This window comes from Oryzias latipes, chromosome 2 (genome assembly GCF_053564925.1).
Source record: "Oryzias latipes strain Hd-rR chromosome 2, Olatipes_Hd-rR_3.1".
In the NCBI taxonomy this organism is placed as follows: domain Eukaryota; kingdom Metazoa; phylum Chordata; class Actinopteri; order Beloniformes; family Adrianichthyidae; genus Oryzias; species Oryzias latipes.
The window spans coordinates 12,513,572-12,538,260 of NC_136238.1; the positions used below are offsets into that span (position 1 = coordinate 12,513,572).

At 41.4% G+C, this 24,689-nt stretch overlaps 1 protein-coding gene across 2 annotated transcripts in view; it reads left to right on the top strand.

Annotated features, from left to right (window-relative positions):
* Positions 1-24,689, top strand: part of vangl1 (VANGL planar cell polarity protein 1) — a 52,436-nt gene that overhangs the window by 6,893 nt on the left and 20,854 nt on the right. For both annotated transcript variants that reach the window (XM_011484379.4, XM_020710355.3), the window contains exons 2-3: positions 4,718-4,965; positions 13,541-13,667. In XM_011484379.4, the coding sequence (XP_011482681.1) occupies positions 4,895-4,965; positions 13,541-13,667 (198 nt within the window). In that variant the 5' untranslated portion in view covers positions 4,718-4,894. The remainder of the gene's footprint in view (positions 1-4,717; positions 4,966-13,540; positions 13,668-24,689) is intronic.

The window sequence follows — 24,689 nt, forward strand, 5'->3', positions numbered from 1 at the left end:
GATGTATAGCTTTTTTAACCTGCTTTTCTTCTGTGTATTTTTCTGCATGAACGTAGACCCCCAACACTTATTTAGCCTCACTCATCTCTTATTTCTCTGCGGCCCCTGATTCTTCAGTGGATTGAAGCAGATGTTGGTACAGGAGACGGCTCTGAGATGTTTTAGCAGGGATTAATCACTGCATGACCCAGCACGGCAGTCTCGCCAATCGAGTCATCAAGATTTTCTTGGGCAGTGGTTAACAAAGAAACATGTTGGAGCATGGATGACACTGTTTTACACATCCCAGTACAGTACAGTAGGTGACAGTATGCATTATTTTACTAGTTTGCCATCCACAAATTAGTGGAAAGATGGTTAAAGCTGAAAACGTATCTGGCCTTTTTTTCCGTTTGTCCAAAAGAAGATAAACTGACGGAATTGTTTTGCATAAGTGCATCCTTACATGTTTAGCGATTACAATAGAAGCTAATTGGGCCACAAACCATACATTAGCCCAACACTGTACACTGAGTTGTGCCAAAATATTAAACTGAACATTCACAATAGCCCGATAAACCAATCCTTGGGAAAACAGGAGTACTTCAGGATTGGTAGTCCACTAAGTTTGCTTTTGTCTCTGGGTACCTTAACCCTTTAACATTGTTTAATTTACCATAACTCCTTGACCGTTTACACAATTAGCGTTACTCCAAGGGGTTCTGAAGTGCAGAAAAGCAACTTTGCGCCAAAATCCAACAGTAGTGAAATGTTTACATTAATCAACTGATTCAGATTTACTACCAGAACGCGTTCAGTATTGGTGCAAAGCTACTTTTCTCAAGTTGTGAATTCTTTTGAATTACGTTAATTGCGTAAACAGTTACGGCATTTGAAAGATATCTCCTGTGGCTGGCAATTGCTCCGGTATTAAGGGGTTAACACTACAAAAGTCTAGTGAACTCCTTTTTAGAGAGGTGAGTATGCAGAAAAACCCGTAATTTGTTATCACACTGTACTCTTGAGACTTGCGAACCATTTAGAAATCTTTAAGACCTAAACATTTATTTTGTTTGTAACAAGCACTGACTAAGAAAAGCCCGGTAGTCCTGTGTTGTACATTTGTGATCGCCTTCTTGATATTCCCGTTTGAAATAATTGCTGTTGGGAACATTATTTTTTGTACCAGTTCTAGTATTATTTAAAATCCCTACCACACGTGATACCATACTGTATCGTCTGCTTGCTTTCATATTGTAAATGAACCGCACCATGGTTCATTTGCAGGTTAATCTAGTTTTCAGTAATTTTGTTGCCAAACAAATATGTGTTGTGTGAATTTTCTTGATTTTATCTTCTTGTCCACTCCTAAAAAGTGCAGCGTGAAAGTGAACTAAACCTAAAAAGGTATGTAGATGTAAATATGGGTCTATTTTATAATTTGATTTACTTAAAAAAAAGAATGTATTTATTTAAAGGGCCTTTCTTGAGCTTTCCAGGGTAAACTATATCCATATATATTATAATATATTATCATTTAGTAAAGAACGATATTTATACATGAAATATTATTTCGTGAGTTCTTTTCCTACCCAGAAGTAAGGCGACTCAATATCTGACTCACCGGCTTTCGCGCCTTGTGGGTGTCGCCCATTTCATGTCGTCAACCTAAAGCCGGCCTCAGCAGCGTTTCGCCCACGAAAAGAAAAAAACATCAGAAATTTTATAAAGATGGGTGTGCATATTGTGCATTTAAAAGTAAAGCGTTTTTGTCAAACAAGGCTAGCTCCGCAGAGAAAGTGTGTTTGTGTTAGCCTGGGGGCGGAGCTTCCAGCGCAGACTCTTCCTGGAAGTGGCTGTTCTCACTGGTCAACGTCAAAATATTTGACTCGCTTGTTTCGTGGATTGGGAGGGGCTGGTGCTCAGCCATCAAGTTTTTAAAGGAATACTCGGAGATGCATGAATGGATAAAAATATCGCTTTGGGATTGTTTATAGCGAGGAGTTAACATTAAAATACTCTTAAAAGCTTATAAGCCGTTTAAAAATGTTTTAACTTAGAGAATATGCTCTTAGCACAAGGCTTTATAACACCTTAGCTTCTAAAACCCAGGTTGGAGTAGATGTATCACCCTATGAGGTTTATTGTTTTTAACGTATTTGTTGAAAGAAGTGTCGCAATCTTTTTAAAAATTAGTGAAGCTGCATGAACATTCCCACAAAACACGTCTCTCGGTCTTCACAACTGGGTCACGTTAGTGCCACATTATATTTTTGGACTCACTTAGGTGTGTTTTTCTCGAAGAGCTTGATAAGAAGTGCCGTTTGTGTGCTAAATGAGTCTTAGTGCCTTCTTTCTGGGAATTCTGAAGGTAGCAGAGCAAGTGAGGCTGTCGGTTAAGTTTCTCATCACCTTTAAGGCAACTGCAGCCATAAATCAGCAATAAATCAGTTTGAGTTAAAGTGTTGTCTGTCAGCTCAGCTGCTAAATCCAAGCTTTAGATCAACACAAATAGGACATGTGACCATTTTCCATTGGGGTGTGACTCAGAAAAGTCAAAGTTCAGATATAGACGGTAGAGAAATTCAGATTAAGTTCCAACTTTAGTTAGGTTTTAACTACCCGTGTCTTAAACCTTTTGTTTACTCGTCCCGCAGGTTTAAGACATGAAAGCCTCGAGGGTCGATGACTCACATCTCCTCATCCCTCCGCAGTCGTGCATTTTACAAGTCTTAGCTGTAGTTTGCCTATGTGACTATGTGACTCACGCATACAGATCACAGAAGGTTTATGAAGTGTTGAAAATCACCCATGATCAAACACGTGACATGCATTTGTCTAAAAAAGTCTTTAGTAATGGAGTTTTAAAGGAATCTAACGATAGACATTTTCAGATTAAATTGGTTGTTGGGCTTGACAAGGTGGGCTTAGTTTTGTTGGGTCTACCCACCTACCAACTTAACTAACACAACCTTAACCCTTTAACACCGATGCTTTAGCTCGGTTGTAGTTCCAACAGATCCTAAAGCGGAGAAAAGCAGCTTTGTGGTGATACGCAGCATGTTACAGTAGTTTTGTTTTTATGCATTCATTCTTGACCAACTGATTCTGACGCAGAGAAAACCAGTTTTTTATAACTCTTTGACCATTTAAGCAATTATCGTCCAAAGAGTGTGTGTTATTTGCTGTTACCGCTGACAGCTCCAGTGTTAACACTTAAACATCATAGATGTCGGCTGCTACACCTAAATAACACATGCTCTTTGACCTACCGCAACTCTTCACCGCTTTTGCGATTCACATGAATTAGCAGATTCTTACGTAGAGAAGAGAGGCTCCAAATCTGCTAGAATTACGCTGAATGTGGGTCGAAAAGTTACCAGAATGCAAACACAGGAGCTAAAGCCCCGGTTTTAAAGGGTTGGTAATGCAGAAAAAAAAGTTTCTAATAAAAAATACAATAAAACCCCTCCATCCCCTGCACCATGACTAGAAAAAACGTTTCTTTTTTTAATTAGGGTTAAAAAAACAGCATTTTTGGCATGCAGTCGTGACTTCCTTAACTTGGAAATCAATGTGACTTATTTCTTTTAAAACCAGCCTCTAGTGGTCTTGTGAGGAACTGCAGCTTTTGAAGTTAACCTTAAATTCGAAAAAAACAAAAGTTGGGAGGTTTAGATTCAACAACTGTCCACAGTTGTTGCTATTAAGCTTTTTCATTTTATTTTAAGGACGTTTGTTGCTTAATCTTTGCTTGAAACAGGGCTGATTGATAAATAATCCAAAACAGATCAATTTATTCAGTATTCCTTTCATGAAAATAAATTAATTTAAGGCTTTTTCCAGATTAAAAAAAAACAAACTCTAACAGCATTGTCAACCCTGCTTTTAAATTATGGTCTCGTTTTTTGTTTGTTTTTCTGACCTAAAAAGTCGTTAAACCTTTTGGGTTAGGCCCCTTTGTACCTAAATAAGGCCCAAATAAACACTGACCTTAAAAAACGCTTTTATACCTTAGAAACTGTCAGAAAAAGTCTGATTAGGCCTTTTTTTGTGATTGATGCTTTGGATTTGTGCTTGGTGGATGTTTCTTCTGCACTAGACGGTGCAGATTGAGGTTGTGGTTGGAGCCATGGCTACCAGCTGTTTCAGAGCACTTCCTGTGGTTATTGTGGCCTCGTTCCTGCAGGAGTGTCCTTACGATAAAAGCTTTCCTGTATTGGAAAAAGGAAAGATGCCCTAAACCAAGCCTTCATTTTGCCGGAGTATCTTAGGATCTTAAAGCACCGTGTCTGTTAATCGTTTTAGTTCTTGTTGCAAGAACGTTCTCATTTCCCCTAAAACTGCAACTCCTCTCCTTCAGTAAACTTCCTGCTGAGAACCGCTTTGAAGTCCTCGGCGCGTTCATCTGATCTTGTTAGGTGTTTGAAGAGCATCTCTGCCGCAGAGCAACAGTCTCCAGTCAGATGGGAGTAAGAACAAATGACTGTTTCAGGGTTGAAGTGTGTCTTCCATGTGGAGTCAGCTGCTTATTGTCGCCGTGCCGTTAAGAGTGGGAAGCGCTGATTGCGATGCAGCAGGGACCTCTGAGGCAGGGCTGAGTGAATGAAAGAAATCGACGTGTGATTTGAATGCCGATTTTTGTCTTCAGTCAATCAAGCACGTCTCTCCTGCTTAAGTGTCAGAGGCAGGCTTCCCGTTCTTGCCGTGTTCATGTCTGGCTCTTCTCCCCCTGCAGGTTGATGCGTCCTCAGCGGGCGCCCGCAGGGTTGCTTTCAAGCCTGACTGCCGACGGCTCTCAGACTCCACCGGGCTCCTGAGCCGGCCCATCGATCGCACCTCGCTCCACGAGACGGCCCTCACCGTCTGGCCGCCTCCCTTCCAGCGGTCAAGCAATCGGCGGGACTGCGTCGCCATGGATACAGAGTCAACCTACTCGGGCTATTCCTACTACTCTGGACGCTCCCGGGGATCACACAGACACGGGTAGACTCATGTTTTTTTAACTGCTTATATGTTTGGACAAAGAAATTGATCCAATTAAGCTAAAATAAAACTGTTTTTATTTCAATATCCGGAGGTTCAAACTGTGAGAAGCTGTACAATTTTAAAGAAAATACGTTGTCGTTCCAGATTCCACCGGGCAGGAATGTTTCTCCTTTAAGACTAAAGAAGTAATTTCTTACAGGTTCGGCGTGTACGTCCCACAAAAACCTTTTAGATTTAGCTTAAATTTAACAAATTTGATCTAATCTCTTATTTTGACTGGGGCAAATCATTTTGAGAGGTGAGAATTTACTGGTAAAGAGCAAAATGCGGTGCTTTAAATGTGAAGCTCTAAGGAGTTTTTCAGTTTTTATTTTTATTTTTATATATATTTTGGGATTTATGGGTGATCACATGTTTTTATTTTTTCGTTATCCTCTGTGCTTAACCTCCTTATTTGAACTTGTATATCTTAGTGGATAAAGATGAGAAAATGTTTGAAAAATCCTTTTTAAATATTGCGAATGGTGGTTTGACTAAACTGATATATGCCATTCAAACCTCATCTGTCTCAAACAAAGAATCAAAAATGACATCCCAAAATATTAGACTGGTCTTTTTTTTCGCTTTAAAGTCCCACTTCACTCATCTTTTGATCTAATAAAAAAAGTTCCTGGTGATTATGATATGATATGATTATGCTGTTTGTAGCCAAAACCCCAAAACCTGTCATTTTCTAGGACATACTTTCTGCAGAGCGGCAGTAGTTCATTTGAAATTCACCTCTAAATTGTGGGCGGGACCAATGCCAGGGAGCAACCCCACCCCCCTTCCCCTCCCTATCATGGAGTGGAGCAGGGAGCTTGCGGCCTGCCCAGCGTATTTTCTACGTCACACATACAGGTTTTTTTTCCAAGCAGCATTTTCTTCCGTCTTTTCTTGATTCTCAGCGATTTGAATACTCAGACATGCAATTTTAAGTTTAATTTTCTTTATACATGTCCTCCATCATCAGAAAAATGCTACAAGAACATGTTAAAACACCCCAAACCTTCTTTTTTTATTTATTTGAAAAATCAAAAGCTTGTAGACTGCTTTAAACAATTATACTGTTTAATTTATTGGTAGTTGCTAAGAAATTTGGGCAAGAACTTGTTTTTATCTGTTTGATTAGAATTTGTTCATGTACTGTCATTTGACTCGGATGAGAAGTTAAATGGCTGAAAACCTAAGGGGCAAACACTGAGTAACCCCTCCAAACTGACCTTCATTTAGTATCAGCTTGACAGAAAAAAACATGCATTTGTTTTCTGGAAATAATTTCAGACATCACTGGTTAAAAGGTAAATAAAAGTATTTATATCTTGGTTAGTGATGCTCATATTTTTATCATGATTTGTTTAAAAGACGGTTTAGGCATCAGGTTTTTGTGCAGAGTTGCAGAAGTCATCTTGGAAAGGAAATCTGAGTTAGAAATTCATGAAAATCTTGAAATAATGTAGTTTAAACGGCTAAAAAAATGGAAAAACATGACAACAGGGGCTTGAGGTCTTATCTAGAATACTGGTTAAAATTTCTTTTTCAAAGTTTTGGAACAAATATTATTTTTCTACACCCATTTTTATTAATATTCCCATTCAGAATAGCCTTTTTTTCTCTCATGTATAACATCTTTGCAATCACATCAAGCTTTTACTTAAAAAGGGTTGGCTAGTTTTTTTTTTTAAATTCTAAAATCAAAACTTCACAAATCGAAAAAGGTTTCTTTTTTTTTCTTTTAGTAATTTTTGCCCCAATTTCTGACTGTTTTCCTCCACGCTGGCGCCCGTGCATGAGTTTGTCATCAGCCTACTAGCCTGGGCTGACAGACCTCAGGAAGGCAGCAGCAGGACGGTGCCGGAGACGCCGGCCTGATTGAAGGCTCCGAGGAGATGAGAGGAAGTCATCGAGGAGGAGGCTCCGGTTCCTCAGCAGCCCCTCCCGGGTCACCGCTCATCGTATATCTGTCGCCGTGCCACCTGTTAGGAGTTTGGAGCCTCTTCATATCATCGTCCGCGCTCCATCACTGTCTCATTACGCCCCTTCACTTTGGATCCTTATCACGCCTGTTTGTTTCCTGTCCTCACCGTGCCCACGCTCCATTTTTCTTCCTCTGCTCACGCTCATATCAGTGGAACAGCTGCTGGTGTTATGATTCATTCCAGGACCCCCCCCCTTCTCTCTCTGAGGTTTGGAGGATGGGTCGCCGTGGGGGTATCGTCCGCATTCCCCAGGGCAGGAATGTGCCCTTGAAGCTCACAGCAGCGCCAATGAAAACTGCCTTTTCTTTGGAAAAAGCTCGAATCTCGCTCCGCCTGCCTGCGGTTTTTTCAAATGACTGACAGTCCGTCGGAACATACGGGCTTCCCTGCCAGGCGCTACTGCTCCACTCCAACTGTGACCGAGCCAGAACCACCGGCTGGCCTCTAATTGCAGACACAAAAACCTAATGGCTGTCTTTAAAAACCCCTGGTAAAGGTGCTCTTTCTATGCCAAACCCTCCGTCTATGAGACTTCCAACTGTAATCTGTCAGCTCTTCCATTCTTCTTTTGTCATTTTTGTGTGCGGGGCCAGTTTCTGCAGCATTACAACCTGCTCTGCTTCTTCATTTTTGAGTATTTAAGTAATTATTAGCCCAAAAATGTCGTGTTGGGAGCAGCTCATGTGGAAAATTGGCTCCTTTGATTGCTATAACTCCAGTTACAGAGCCAGCAGCTGGATTTGCAGGGGGCTAAGTGAGTCATTGAAGTTCCTTCATGCACAGTTCTGGTGTCATACAGAGGCTGGCGGATGACCCTGTGCTTGAAACCTACTTTTGTTTTTAAAGGGGGAATACAACAGTCCAGGCATTTTCTTGGTCATTTTAATGCCGTTTTAATATTTGAGCTTTTTTTCTCCTTGGATGCCAAACGATTATTTATCAGACTGGTGGGTGAAATGCAGCCGTGTGTGTGTGGGGGGCCAGCCATAAAGAGAACAAATTGATGCAAAATACCAAGTCTGTCTCGTCCATGTCCTCGCCTAAACCTGTTAACCTGCAGCATGCCCATAGAAAAAACAGGCATGGACACTTCCCCTCTTCAAGCTCAGCGGGTGGTCTACGTAGATTTGCTAGTAGATTTCCGGTTAAATCTTCTGTCAGACAGAAGAGGGTGAGGTATATAAAAGAACAATTATTGTGCTGATTGGGTTTTTTAAATTTATTCGTTCATGACTGAGCTAAACTAACTGAACCATAGTGAACCTTAGCCCTTGACTTGATCAAATTTTGTTTGTTTAAAACTGATTGACCTGCTGGTTTTGCGTTCACTAATGTATTTTATTTTCTGGGGGGGAAATCCCCAACCTCAACCTTAAATATGGAATACCTTTTCTGGGTTGTTAACATATGAAGGTTTTAACTTATTAAAATGGATATCAGATAACAGTATTAGAAATCGCATGTGTGCAAATATCAGCGTTATCCCTAGACAATGGAAATTAGCTTCTTTCTTCCCTAAGTGTTTTTGGAAGGAATTTTGGTACTACCAAGAGTGAGTTGTTGGGTCATGTTTCAGGCCAACCAAACGTCCATACTTCCATTTTAGTTCAACTTTTTGGATTTGATCCAAACAGTTTTTTTTTTTCATTTTTAATCTGGACCATTTTACACTGAAATGCAATCTGACTAGTTTGATTTTGCATCCAGCTACCTAGTGGCTGCATAAGGAAGTGCATTGGCTCCACTGACTTTTTATATCAAACTGGCTTCAAGGAGGAAGTGAGAGTGTTTCTACATGGTCCGGCCCGTTTTCTTTGTTTTCCCTTCCTGATTAAAGCCTGCTTTTACTGAATGGCACTCAAAAGTGTGTGATGTTTGGACTCGCTCAAGCGTTAAGGCAAACCACAGACGCAAACAGGGTTTACTAGACTTATTTTAGTGTAAAATCTCAAATCAGAGCACAATAGCTACAGAACTGTCTACATTGGAGGTGGACTCCTTTAGTCACCCCTTTGCTTCCCCCTTCTTCTTTGTGTGATCACACTCATCCTCAGGTGTTGGACGGAAATGATCCTTGACAGGATTCTGTCCCAGCTCGCCAGGTTGCTCTGCCATCACAGAACAAACCCCCACCCCCCCACCCCCACCCGTTAAATCTCTTCCAAAAAAAAGGCCTGATCCATTTCAGGGATCCACACCAGAAGTCAAATTCCATTAATCTAATCATAGCGCAGCACGCTGCTGGAATACCAACCAGCCGGATGGATGCGAATGAGAAGGAAGAAGATGTAAGAAGGGGGAGGAGAGGGTCTGTGCGCTGGGAGGGAGGCTTTCACGCGGCGTGATTACTCTTGTAGCTTGCTGTGATGGTGGGGGGGGGCAGAATGGAGGAGGGGAGGAGCTGGTTGACAGAGGCCAGTCTGTTTGTATCACACCTTTATTGACTGCAGGTCTGCTCTGATCCCCACTAACAATTAATGCTAGTTTTTTTTAGGAGGTATGGAGACCAGCTTGCTTGACTTTTTATTTTATTTTATTTTTTTCAATTCTTTACCCCCCACACCCCACCCGCCTTCCAAACAGGAAGTACCCGCTTGCTCCAAGAAGTCGAAATCCAATAGACTTCTATAATGAAATAAACACGGAGCAATTCCTGCTTGTTGACGATTTCTGGTTCCAACTTGAGGACGTCTGTTCAGGGGAAACGTGGGGAATGACTTGACTTCATTTTGTTGGAGCCGAAACCAAGTCATTTTCTAAGGGTGATGTCACTCAATCCAGTTCTCCTATACAGTTGATGGTTCTGACCCAGTGTTGAGCTATGTTTACAGCGCCCTCGGTGACGCCACTTTCATTTAAAAGGCAATGTAAAGTTGCCTAAATTCACTTTTTGAGCGATCCCTGGCAGTGGAGCACGCAAAGCCGGACAGCCGAGCTCGTTCGCTCGCTATGCCGGCAGACGGACAGCCGCTGCAGGATGGAGAAGCAGCCATCTCTGTGAATGTGAATGAACCCAGACATGGAGACGTGATTACCAATGCTTCTTTGGAGCTTTTGAAAAGAAATAAATCCGATTTCTAAACATCCTCCGTGTCTTCCATGCACTGTAATGAGATTTACACAGACAGAAATGTGAAGGTATCGGCACTAAATCCAAGTATTTCTCACATCCGTGTTTATGAATGACTTATCACGTGAATTATTATTTCGTGGAAACAAATTAATTGTTTTTTTTACCCATGTCAGGTCATGGGCTCCCTGTATATTAATGTTTTGGATATTTACTTATATTAATTAATATTGTTTTTATGTTGTTTTAAATAAAAAAAAGCCTTTTTTTGTTTACTAAAAAAAAGTAAAGAAAATCCAAAGTCATAAAAACATTACTATATTTTCAAATTCTTTCAAATATTATAACATTACAGCTTTAGGTTAATTTTATGAAAGTGAATTCAAACTAAATTAGATTTTTCTGTTAAATGTAACACTGTTGTCGTCATTTTACCAGCAGAGAAAATGATCTATTGGTGTTCTAGTAGTGGAGTGGAGGTGAGAAAAACCCAAAATAAGGGCTTGTTTTTCTCTTATGTAACCATTTTCATTGCTTATTTGTTCTTTAAAATTGGATTTCTAAATAAAAGAGCTTCTCGTCTTGCACAAAGCCTTTTGAACCTCACTGCTGGTTCTCTTCATCCACAGGAATAAATGCAGCAAACATCAGCTCAACACATTTCCCAAATGTCTGTTTTGCTTCCCTTTCATCTCTGTCATTATTACACCACGCTCCTTTTTTCTGCATAAATGCGGCTTTTTTCTGAGCAAACTGCTCGTTATTGTACTGACTCTGAGGTGTGATCAATGCTTTGGGAGCTTCGCTGCTCCTCCCTGTTTCCTCTCTTCCAACGTGCCCCCCCCCCCCCCCCCCCCCCCCCCCCCATTAATCAAACGAATCAGTGCCAGTTTTGACAGATTATTGCTTCTGGCAGATTACTAAACGACACATAATATTAAAAGTCATAACGGCCGTTTAATTTGTTCTCATCTGCTTTTTTTTTTCACCTCCAGGGTTTATCTCAGCAGACTTTGTCACTTCAAGTGAAGCAGGCTGCTGAGCTGAGCTTTTTCTTACTCCAGGCAGAAAACAATTGTTGCGCTTATCTCTTACAGGAAATCCCAGAATAGAGACGGAAAGCGGGCTGGGTAACACCCTTCAGTTGCCACACGCTGATCCAGTCCAGCTCTGTTATACTATAGTCAATTCAGAAGCTGTCACGGCGTCTCCTCCTTCACCTCTGTGGGCTCCAAATTTAATTTTGACAAAGCTGTGTTTACTGATTTATTGAATTAAATGTAAAAAAAAACTCAGGGTTTTGCTTCTTTTTGATCTTTTGGAGTGGTTAACATACTCTTCGAACGTAAATAATATTTTTTATTTGTTGACTGCGTAAGCATTTTATTACCTTAAGGTGTTGCATATCAGCTAAATGGAGCTGGAGTTCAGTTCATCGCATCCACGATTGGAGAGTTGCATAGTGGAAAGAATGGAAACACTGGAGCTAAAGTTTCAGGATTAAAGGGTCAATACTGTAGATGCTGCCAGCGACACGAAATAAGACACTATCTTCGAACTACTGTAAACCATTTCATTTTTTTCTAATTCAACCAGATTTTTAAGCAGCCCAGAGCTGCTTTTCTTTTTCGTAAATTGCGTAAACCAGTATTTGCAGGGCAGCAATCACCTAACGTCAGACAATATTTTTTTTTACAGGACAGCCTGTAGGAGGCTGAAGTGGGTGTCAGATTTTTATTTTTTTAGCTTCCAGTTTCATTTTTCTTCTTCCTCTGTAAAATGTCTGCAGCTGGTTTAAACTTTATTTGTGTAAAAAAACAGTAAACTAGGGTTTAGATTTTCACTTAACCCGTAACTGTCAAAAATATGTTAACTTTGCCAGTTTGGAAGGGAGGGAAGGGCATTCCCTTTAGCAGTCAGAGCAGCGGATGTATTTTTAACACGTGACCGATCGACTGGATTTGTATCAAGAATGAGTCTAAAGGCCCGTACACACCGGGACGAATTTCGCGCGCGATTTTCGCTGACGTTTAGCGCCTCGTGACTAAACAAAGGACACCAATGAGAGTGTGCACACCGACGCGAAAAAAGCCACGCGTCAAAGCGTCAAAAAAAAAAAAAACGCCTCGGGTTCGTTTTTTTTTTTTTTCGAAATCTATTCGACCAATGAGAATGGCGCTTTTGCACACGTGTCTGGAGCTTCTGAAGTTACAGTAAAACACAGCTTGGGGGCGCTCAAACACAAAACTGCCTTGCTGAGCACACATACCAGCGAAGAAGATAGACGCCAAGTAGCGTCTACACTGCCGCGAAGAAATAATGACGGACATTCTAAAATATCCCCGAACCAAGCACCAGTTGGAGCTACTGGTGCTTGAAATATTTATGTTTTCTTTGTTTGATTCTGACAAGCGCGTAAATACTTGCTCTCTTCTTCTGAGTGAAAAGCGACATTAAGAAGCGTAAAGTTGCGCAGCGCCACCTTGTGTACAGGAGTATTTCTGTTTACATTAAGCGCCATCTAATGTCAGGGAAGGAAATTGCATGTTCGCTCGGCTCATCGTCAGCGAAAATCGCCTGGGTGTGAACACAAAAAACGTGGCGAAAAACGCTGGCGAATAACGCCTGGCGAATATTCGTCCCGGTGTGTACGGGCCTTTATGTGGTCGACCATCACCGGTTGCACCACCGACCAGTACGGGTCCGCGGTCTGTTAGGGACCACTGTCTTAAACGGTTAAAGAGTTACAGCAATGAAATAGAGTTAAAGGATTAAAGTTACCCCCAAAAAGCAGATGATTGACGTTTGTGAATAAAGGGTGGGAGCATAATAATGTGGGCTGTTTAGTTGCTTCGGGCAAATTTAACCTTGTTTGGCTGCATAAAATAATGGAAAATGATAATACTTTCAGGATATGTGAAACAATCAAGTAGCATTGTTTTTCTGACATGAACCTACCAAAGTAGGATTTATTATTTTACTTTGCTACTTAAGAAAGAAATAGACCAAAACATTTGATTTTAGGAAATCGGATTTGGTTCAGATTTTGTTCTCAACGGATTCATTTCAAATCAATCAGCCATGTTAACCTCTAGTATCTATTTTTTGCTAACTTTTTTTCCTTTTAAGAGTTTTTTTTTAAAAACTTTTACTGCGGTCTGTCTGCTGAAACAAAGCGGGAAGGAAGCAGATTAGGGATTAACCGAGGCTGCAGAGCTTTTCTCTGGTAATGGAGCAGCAGAGTGGGCGAGGTGCCATGTGGCGGGGGGGATATTTGGTCTAAGGATGGGGTTACCTGCTGCTGCTGATGCTCTGCAGTAGGATTTAGCCTGGAAATGCATTGTGGGTGGTGGCCAATCCAGCGAAATGCAACAGAAAGGATATAGAGGGTAAATGTACAGCAGAGGTCATATGCAATTCATCACCATTCTTCAAATTATTGATGCCAAATCTATTGCTTGTTTTTTTTTGTTTATTTTTTTAGGGAGCGAAGCCGGGACCGCCACAAGTCTCGCAGCAAAGACAGCCGCTCGGAAAAATCTGTAACCATTAACACGCCGCCTGCTGAGCCACTACTGGGCGACTCGTCTGTCAGGGGGGAGCCAGTTCAGGTAGGCCAATCCTTCACTTTTAAAGGACCTCTTGTTGTACTAACAAACTATTTCTGTGTAGAGGAACAAGTGGGGCTAGTCTGATCTGTAAAGGATTTGGGGAGATTTATTAGTCCAAAAGAGCTGGAATGATAATTGCTTGTCGGCCTGGGCTGAGACGGGCCATCTGGTAGTTCAGGGCTAACGCCAGCTAGGGCCGGTCCACTCGTGGTGAGATTTGTAGCGTGTCAAAAAGTATGTCACTACAGACTGTCTGTAACAAGGTTGTGGAGAGCAAAGAACTGCCTCAGTGGCACTTCTGAGGTTTCCAGAGCAAACGGTTTCCCTGCTCGGATTGGATCTGTCAGAATAAGGACAGGTGCAAGCCGACCGGTCCCCCCTGGAAATGGGTCAGGCTAAACCAAATCAGCCGCAGCTTGATTTCATGGCTTGTCAATCAGAATTCAGACTCTGCGCTCCAGATCATGCAGACCTGGACTAGAAAAATATGGATTTTGTGGTGGACTACTTAATAAAAGATAAACTTTACAAGGTAGGAAAAGCCATTATTTGTTTGCTCATTGGGTTTTTGTGCCAACAAGAAAATCTGGCTCATTTATTTACTTTGAATCACCAGACAGACATTTGACTATGTTCTTTGGATTTACATTAAAGAGATCAAATATCCGACAGCTCGATCAGATAACGCAGGGTTGTTGGGTTGGTTTTTGCTGCTTGTTTGGACTTGAAAATCAAGGCAGCACTTCAGAAATCGAGTAACCCTCATTTCAATACCAGTGAGAGGGAAAGAAAGTGAGCGGCAGCCAGTTTTTTTGTGGTATTTTTATTGTCTGGCATCACCTTTTTTGCGGTTTCCAAAAAATCTGTCGAAAAACAAACAAATACAGATTGGTTAATGTAATGAAATGTGTCTTTAATTAGCTGAACATGAATGACCAGAATGTAAAAAATTAGAATTAGGACAAACTGCTGTTATTGAACTTTAAAGCGAATAGTTCCTCGGAAAATTGGTTGTTGCTTACTGAAGAACCATAGATTGGGAGCAAGTTATTAGGCTACAAAAACTACAGAAGTTTTTTTTTTATGAAAGCTTGAACACAATTGAGGTTATGTTTTCCCAATTGCCCACCCGTTGGGCCGTGTCAAAAAGTTGTACTTTGGCCACAAAGTTGGCCAATGTACTTGAGAAGGAGAGATTGCTGCTTTAAACCAGAGCCATGATGGATAGAACACAGAACGCTTTGGCAACAACTGCAGACAATGTATTGCAACTGTTTTGATTGGTTGGCTGATCAATTTCTATGCCCAAACTAAAAGCATACAGCGTAAAATGGAAAAAAGGAAGACTGTGCACAGATATACTGTAGTCTTTGGATTATTAAGTATTTATAAGTCGCACTTTTGAGTGAAATCTATTTACCAAAATACAGGACCAAGAACATTTCATCTAGAACTGCAAATCAAAATAACAAAATAGACAACAATCATAGACTGAATTACTACTGTAACATGAAACAACGAAGGAATCTAGTTAGTGTTCTTCTAATTGTGACCTCGCTAGTTACTTTTTGTTAAAAGAAATGTCTGGTGTTACTTCAAGGTTATTTAGTGTTGCATGGTAACTTTTGAAACAGGCCAGACTCCACGGCCATCAGTGAGGGCTGCCATCGGCCCCTACCACATTCCATACGGAACTATAACCTTATAAGCTAACCAATCCCCCACAGTCACAGCAGGATGTTTGCATTTTTTTGTATCCTAATTAAAGGATTTGAGTAGTTTTAGTAGCAAAACGTTCAAATCAACAAGTCTGCCCCATCTTGGATTTTTGGTCTGTCTGTCATTCCTGGCTGCGACTCGAAGAAAGGGAGTCATTCTCATTTTGTTATAGGCATCACATGATGCCCATCATAATTCCCCAAACCTGATTCTTCTTCCTCTTTCGGCTTCTCCCATCAGGGGTCGCCACAGCGAACAAAATTCCCCAAACCTGATTAAAGTTTTTTTTTTAACATGTCAGATTGGGAGGAATTCTGCATTTTCTCTTACTTGTTAGACGTCAGAGCAGGTAGCTAGCTTTTTGTAAGATACAGATTAAAAAACAAAGCGTCTGCTAACAAAAGATCAGTCGGCCGGGAACCAGAGTTGACCAATTTTATCTGAGCTGCTCCAGATTTTTTGGAGTTTAAATAAAGTTTTAAGTCAAAGGAGGTGATGCAAGTTATGAGGTCACTGATTTGCACTCAACTTATGATAGATAGTATGATAATACGATTAGCCAAAACTCTCTGTGTTGCTTTATTTAGCATCGTCTCAGACGTAACATTTTTTTGTGATTCCGGGTTGCTTTTAAGTTGAAGCCCTCAGTGCTTTATTTTGAAAATCCAGTCAGTAAGAGAAGGCTGTACTGTTTGTTTTAATTTATTAAAAAGAAACCTTGTTTTTTAATTGTTGAAGCAGTAGTTGACATGTGTGTGCCTGCTCTCATTGCAGTTTGTAGTAAGGGTGTTAAAAAGTAAATAACAAAAATGATTTTGATGGCCGCAGATAATACTTCAAAGAAATAAAAAAAATGTACTCCTGTATTTTAAAGATCAGGTTTCTTGCTAGAAACGACCAAATGAACTATTAAGATTTCAACCCAACCCCTGGAGCCACTTCCAGCTTGGACCTCAGAGGTTCACAGCACTGCATCGGATCTCCCTGCCCTCTATTGTCACATCTGGGACACCATTTATTGCTGTAAACGTAGCTGATCCAGATGTTTTCTGACTTCTGAGCTCATAAAGGACTGAGCTTCAGCTCAGCTGACTTTTGAAAGACAACAGAGATGATTGAGCATCATTTCCTGACCTACTTTGAGCGGGAGCAGTTAGCAGGCTTTATGCGCGACAGCGTTTTTGTGTCTAATTTTAACGCGGCAGGATTTGCCACACAGTGAAGCCGTGCTTAGTGTTTTGCTCTTGGTGTCTCATTCATGCCGCGGCCTGCAGTGCTGCTGCTGACAGAGCGGGGAGCGTTTGGCTGCGGTGTGAGTAATCACTGCGTTCAAGCCTTCCGAGGACGAGGCTCAGTCCAAATCCCCGTCTCTCAGCCTGGCATATGCTGCGCGGATGCTGTTTTTGTACGAGTGCATCAGAGTCGGCCTGTGCTGCGCTGCTCATTAGTTCGCCGCTGGGGCCGAATCCGAGGCTGGAAGGGTGACTCGGTGCTCGAGGCTGCAAGGGAGGATGAAAGAAAGGGTGTTGCTTTAAATGAGATTATAATTTACTTGTATTTGTAGGTATATTAAAAAAGAGCAATCGTACACCACATTCCAAGGGGGAAGAAACACTGTGTTTCAGTGTTCTTTTATTCTCCACACACCCCGTTTATGTGACCACGGGCTAAACGGGCATACTAGAATGTGCATTTAGCCCATGGTGTTCACACTGGACTGTAGCTACCTGACACTAGATTGGTGTGAAATGTTGTAGAGTTGCAAATCTTGCCCAGGCTTTTTCTTCCACAGCTCTATTTCAATACATGAAATACTGCCGTTGGTTGACACTTCAGTGAATTGGTAGAGACGCCGTCCATACTGAATCCGAGGCCGAGGCCGAGGTTGGTCTGTACGTAGCTTAAATAGTAGTAAATAAGTAGAAATACTAATAATGTTTTACTTTTGAAATGGTATTATCAGTCATGTGTCATGGTATAGACGATAGCATCTTCTAAAATAACAACAATACAGTGTTTCCTCACTATGACGTGGTTCACCTTTCACATTCTTGCAGACTGTTTGCTGCAGATTTCAGTTCCGTCGTTGGAACATACACATATCATGTGCATAAAATAATGTCGCACACACAGGTATGTGTGTTCCTTTAACAACACAATCAATTTTTTGAGCTTTTGGGTGTATCATAATGTTGATTCCTCATGCAAAACAACCCGAAAGCAGCATTTTGAGCCATTCCCGCACTTCCAGCACCACCCCCAAGCTAACACACACACACTTTCTCCGCAGAGCTAGCGGTGATCGGCTAAGCAGTTTAATTTTATATGCGCAATATGCACATCCATCTTTGCAGAAGTTCTGATGTTTGTTTTCGTGGGTGAAACGCTGCTAAAGCCAACTCTAGGTTGACGACACGGAGCGAAAGGCATTAAAAAATTGTTCTTTAGTGTGCTAAAGATAATATATTATGATATAAATGCATATAGTTTACTCTGAAAGGCTTAAGAAAAGAGTGAAATGGACCCTTTAAGCTTTAGTCACAACTGCCCTTACAGGTGGATACGGGATGGGTAAACTTGTGGGTGGTCCACACAAAAAAATCAAGGTCGTAGACCACTTGGTGAGCTCGTAGAACAAAAATGTTTGTGCACATTTATTTCTACTAGCTCACTCGTTCGACTGGCTGTAGTGAAGATTTGTGCGACATGCACAGTATGCAGTCACTTTAAGATGCGGCCGCTTCCTCCATTAGCCGGAACAACCCCAAAACTAGCAGCACCCATATGAGTCAACCCACTATACGATGCATGTAACTAAGTCTCTAGTCTTATGCAAGTCGGAGTGTTTGAGGTTAAAACCACAGCTGTAATCACGTTTTTATGATGTTTGAACGCCTCTGTTCCAGCTTGTAGCTTCAGCTTGCTCCAAAGCTCCAGGCTGAATGCCAGAAATGCGTCCTAAAACCCAAATCAGTCTTTTGAGGTGTTGTGATAAGTGTCTGTCTGCTCTATGCTGTGTGGGAGTCCGTATCAATGGTTGCTGAGGAATACCAGTAAATACGTCACATTCTCCCTGCTGTGATTAAAACACAAGTTGGAAGAAGAGGTGTTTTAATGTGTGAGGCGTCAAACAGATGCAATACTTAAAAGTCTGGCCTTTCAGCCCTAGTGAAGCTGCTGCTGAGTTTTTTTTGGATTGGTGTTTAGTGGGCCTGCACAATATGAGGAAAACTTGCAGGGATGAATATTGCGATAACGATATCACTTGCGATACATGAACAAATAGGAAAACAACCAAGAACATTGCTATTGTCGCCGTCTTTTGCGAAATGCGTATTGCGCAGCTTAATATTTCGATAAGCTCGTGATTTATTGTGCAGGCCTAGTGTTTAGTAAACTTTGTGTTGAACAGTCACTCAGAGAATTGATGCCCAACAGTGAGAGGCACTCTTGCTTGAAATGCACTTAATCTTGTTTGCTTTGCATGGTTTGCATTTGATTGCATAACCTTTTAACTTGCAGCTGTATTAAGGTCATTTAACACCTTTTGAACTGTTTACACTGAATGCTCGTTTCCTCTAGAGGCTGTAGGTGCCATCTTTTTCCGTTTAATGTTTTAGGTCGTATATTATTAACAAAATATCAAGGACGGGACAAAAACCTTTTATTCTCTGTTTCTCATGGCTCCCCAAACTCCTGACACTTGGCTCTCGCCCTCCCTCCGGCTCATCCATTCAGCCCAATTAATCTCAGAGTAAGTTTGGTCTCAGCTGTTTGCTAACTAGAGCTGAAGGTTGAGCTCGCAGTGAAAGCCGCACCGCCTGTGAGTTCCTCTGCAGACCAGGTAGCTTGGACGATCCGATTGGAAGAGGGACAGCCATGGCGAGTACATGGAGAAGGCGCAGAGCTTGCGTTCACGTTTGGGACCCCTTCTTTTTGGTGAGTGCCTCGTGGGTCGCCATCGTTCCTCTGCTGCTGCGTCTGTATCTTTAACCTTTTGAATCTGTCGTTGATGAGTCGATGGCAGTTCCCAAACTCCGACCATAAAAAGGACTTGGAGGTATCGTTTCCCTTTTTACTGTACCCTCAAAATGTGAAACTGGGGAAAAAACTTTCTTTATTTTTTTAATCTTGTATTTTTTTCCTGTTCCAACTGCTAAATTGACCACTATAAGACTTTGTATTATCAGACAGTGACACTGCAAAATAATTGAAAAGCTGCATTTTCACCTAGAATTGGATTTTGTACTTATTAAGTTGAACACTTTCCAATTTTACTCTTTGAACTCTTAAAGCAGAGAAGCTTCACTCATTCTGAAAATCTTTTCCACATCTTCACGTTTATCCAAATTTTTTTCCTTTTTGGGCATTTTTATGGGAATACACTGAAGGCTCTTAAGTGGATTCAGCTTCTGAGGTGTAAAATTATAGCTCATGTTTGAAGGGAATCTTTCGGATTTAAAGCCCCTTAAATATAAAAGAAGATTTCAAACTAAGTGGTGTGTTCTTTTTCTGCATTATGGCCCGTACACACCGGGACGAATATTCGCCAGGCGTTATTCGCCAGCGTTTTTCGCCACGTTTTTTGTGTTCACACCCAGGCGATTTTCGCTGACGATGAGTGGAGTGAACATGCAATTTCATTCCCTGACATTAGATGGCGCTTAATGTAAAACAGAAATACTCCTGTACACAAGGTGGCGCTGCGCAACTTTACGCTTCTTAATGTCGCTTTTCACTCAGAAGAAGAGAGCAAGTATTTACACGGTTGTCAGAATCAAACAAAGAAAACATGAATATTTCAAGCACCAGTAGCTCCAACTGGTGCTTGGTTCGGGGATATTTTAGAATGTCCGTCATTATTGCTTCGCGGCTGTGTAGACGCTACTTGGCGTCTATCTTCTTCGCTGGTATGTGTGCTCAGCAAGGCAGTTTTGTGTTTGAGCGCCCCCAAGTTGTGTTTTACTGTAACTTCAGAAGCTCCAGACACGTGAGCAAAAGCGCCATTCTCATTGGTCGAGTAGATTTCGACGCGATGCGTCGGAAAAAAAAAACGAACCCGAGGCGTTTTTTTTTTTTGACGCTTTAACGCGTGGCGTGTTTTCGCGTCGGTGTGCACACTCTCGTTGGTGCCCTTTGTTTAGTCACGAGGCGTTAAACGTGGGCGAAAATCGCCGGCGAAATTCGTCCCGGTGTGAACGGGCCTTTAGAATCTTTCAAATGTCGAGTTGGTAATTAGCTTCCACATCATCTCACCTGATTTCTATCCAATACTATAAAAGATCAGCTGTTTTCATTACTAGTGCAACACAAATGGTGAGCAATATTGGAGCTATCCAGCCGTCCCTTTTTGAGCCAGATTCCAGCTCGCACAAAGAAAACGAAGACGTACACGGTTCTAGTCGTCTACAAGTGAATGCATCAGAATGGAGTGGAGGAGGGAGCTTGTGACCTGCTGTTGCAGCTTCTACGTCAGATCTACAAGCTTTTTTAAACATGTTATATGTCTGCTCCTGATTCACAATGATTTGAATAAGGACATACTTAGAAATACAACTTTTAGCTTTATTATTGCAACAAGAGCATGTTGGAAACACCAAAAACGTAATTTTAATTGAAGTGAGTCTATAAAAGCAATTTGCTAGTTTGGGTTCAAAACCATTTAGATGTAGTTGGTGGGGGGGGCATGCTGTCAGTTGATTTGGAAGGCAGGTTGTGTTTTACCTCCCCACACATAAACACACATGTGGCCATGCCAGCGACACCACAGTGCTCACTGGGTCAGAAGCAATGGATGGAGAGTGGTGCTGAGGCGAGAGCCAAGAAGGGAAAGGGAATGGATGGCCTGAAGGGAACAAGGGGGGGTGGGGGCGTTATGGTCTACGAGGAGAGAAAGAAATGCAAAGGTGTTATATTCCTGATCTGCTGGTCGAACTTTGAGTTTTTTATTTGGCGTTCTCCTCCTCTGCCCGCATCAGTCAGTTTATTCCTCCCTTCCACTCCAGCTGCAGCCAGGACCTCCCATGCCTCATCACTCCCCTCATCCTAGCTCTTTTTCATCCCACTGCGCTCCCTCGCTGTGTCCTTTTTCATAAATCCATGTGCATTACATGCCAAGTGGGCGCATAGTCCCATACAATACCTCCCGAGGCATGATGGGAGAGATGTCTATATAAAGACGAATAAGGCAGGGGGGGTCAAACCTCATATCAAAGGAGTCCGTGAGGTCACTCGGATTCACACTGCTGAGAGGAAAGCAGCGTTTCTTTGGGACGGGATGTTCGCGTGAGCCGGACCGAAGTCTGGGTTTTTTGGCTGCAAACAGTGATGGAGGCGGGAGACCGGATTCTGCAGGTGCTTGAGGTTCGTGAGGCTTCAGAAGAGATAAAGGAGGTGATTGTCACCACAGAAGAAGACTCCAACACCAACTCGCCTCCACGGGCCAGCTGCAGATCAACAACTAAAACAAGCCAGGTACGACTGAGGCGTCCAGGTAGATGATGAGCATCCTGACTCAAAACAAACAGCGGCAGGATTATCTGCCGGCTAACAACAGATGTTTGCTTTTCATGCTTGGTGTCGCTTTAATTCCTAATGAAATCATTTGCATGAGCTGGGATGTTTGTGTGTCCAAGCATAAACAAGACATTGTACGGGATGTCTGCATGCACGGCAAGGGGGTTTTATGAGCTCTCCTTGATGGAGCTCGTATAGAAAACACTGCTTGATGACAGGATGTCTGTAAAAGCATCTCTGGTGTTTAGCAATCTGCTGACCACAGATGGACCTTAAATGTCCTGTCGTCAACACTTTTATTTCCGAGTCCTTCCATTTGAAACCGCGTTTTTATTGAACCCAAACGCGTTTACTAATCATTTAACATCTGAAAAAGATTTGTCGAGCCTATTTTACATTAGTGCTTTTTGGTTTATGCTGGGATTGCCCGCTACATTTCATTGGGTTAGCCTTCTATACGTGGTTATTTCTCGCAATTTGACATGGCTTAGAAACGCACATCAGACTCTCATTAGAGAAGCAAAGACTGAATCCGACCAAATTGTCTGGACAAGTCGCAGTTCCAACATCTGCTTCTTTTTGGGCAGTATGGCCTAAAAATGACCTCTGACAGAAAACTGTTTTTTTTTTGGAGGGAATGCTACAAGCAACAGGTTGTCGCAAATACTTATGCAACACGCCTTTTATGGCACGTAGGCGAGATGAAGCCATATTGTACAGATTTTTTGTTTTGTTTTTGGCACCCCCTCCCAATCTCCAGGGTGATGGGTCATAGGTTTAGGCTTCTTGTGTGCTGTCTTACTATTTAGAAATTATGAATTTAGACAATCAGATTGTATCTTGTGTGGGAATCCTACAGGTGTTTTATGGGCACTTACACAACGCAATTACGACACCAAGTCTTTCTTATATCGGAAAAGCCTGAAACAAAATTTGCGGGATTTGCACCACTTTGACATTTCACACTAAGCCTCTTCCGACTGTGAATCCTTGCTCTAGTATCGGGTAGCTACAGTCCAGTGTGAACACTATGTGATAAAAGCGCTTTCAAGAACTCGCGTTCAGCACACTCCTGTAAGCGCTACACATGCCTGGTGTGTACGCAGCATTAGGTTATTGTCCATGTTATTTGTACTTGACATTTAACTAAGATAGCATTGACTAAAGGTAGAATTGACAATAGAATAACGATTCCATTTCTCTCTGTCGTTGGTTCTACCCAGCAACAAACATTCCCCACACTGTTTTCAAAAATCTGCGTGGAGCTCTTTGGGAATACACATTTCTATTTTCCACGCACTTGGACACACCTTGCCTCCCTGGAGGTAAACAAAGTGCACTTGTTCCCTCACAGAGAGGCTTTGTTTGCACTCCACTTACCGCCCAACAACAGAAAAACAAATTTTCACTGAACGCTTGATTTACTAAGAGACAATAGATGCTATTTATGTTTTGGCAGAAGTGGAAAGCCAAAAATACACAAATAAAAAGCTTTCCAAATGCGCTCTGGAGCTGTATACCTCACTAGAACGCAGTGTGGCCAAAGCAACCTTTGCCTTTTTGTCAGAGTGAGCTTCTCTCATGTTCAGCACGCGATGGTTCAGATCGCTGAGCTCACCTTTTTAAGGTTAAACTTCATGGACGTTTTGTTTGAGTAATTCTTAATGGTAAAAATCAGCTTTTGTTGTGACCAGGATCTGGATGTTGTGGGACTGAAAACCTGAAAAATGTTATTTTATTCATATTAGTTAAATCAATGCTAGACATAAGATTGATCAATGACAATCTCAGCTACTGATGTACTTTGACCAGATTTTCAGATATTTAAATTTTAAGCCAAACACTCTTGTTAAATATGGGAAATAAAATGTTAATAATTTACAAAGAAAAAATAGAAACAAAAAAAATTATCTTTGTTATTTTATTTATTTATTATTTTACTAGATCATATGCTACAACATGAAGCAAGCAGTAGGGGATGGGTATCTGCCAAAATACTTAAGGGCTTCGATTTCTGGTTTTCCATGTGACTCAATTATATATTAATTTATTTTTTTAAATATCCACATAAGACCAATTTAGTTTGGTTATGGAAAACACTTATATATATACCGATATAAATTAGACAAAGATGTAACTTTTGATCTATCTATTGATTCAAAACCCAAAATGCATGCTGTACTTTTGAACCATAAGCTGCACTTAAAATACTTTATCTTCTCAAAAGTTTACATGCCGTCTTCTATATGAATTCTGGTTGTGTTCGCTGTTCTGGAACGTTTTTTCTTTTTGGTACAGGGCGCTCAAAAATTTGTCAAGCTGATGTAGTATGACTTGTGGTCAAAACTGCCTGATGGATAGCTAGAGCATTATGGGTACTGTAGTCGGGAACCTGGCAGAGTGATATGTACTTTATTTCAACATAATGAACTGACAAAGTTTGAGTATTGTTTTGAATTTCATGTTGTGTTATTGCAAAAAAGTTTTAGCTTAAATAGTTGCTATAAAACATGTATAAGAACACAGTTTGCAAGAAAAACTTCCCATCAACTCCTCTGACCAATCGCCTGCCTCTTGGTCCGTCCAGGCATTCTGGGTAGTGTAGTTAGACGACATTATGTGACTGTTTTGTTTCACCTTTGCCCAAAAAGTATTTTTAGTTACTTTGGCAGTTATTTAACAAAGTAATAATAGAAACACAATAGATATCTCTTAAAATCAGCACATCTTGGACATGCCACCAAAAACTACAACCAAATATCACAGTATGTGTTCCATTGTAGCGTT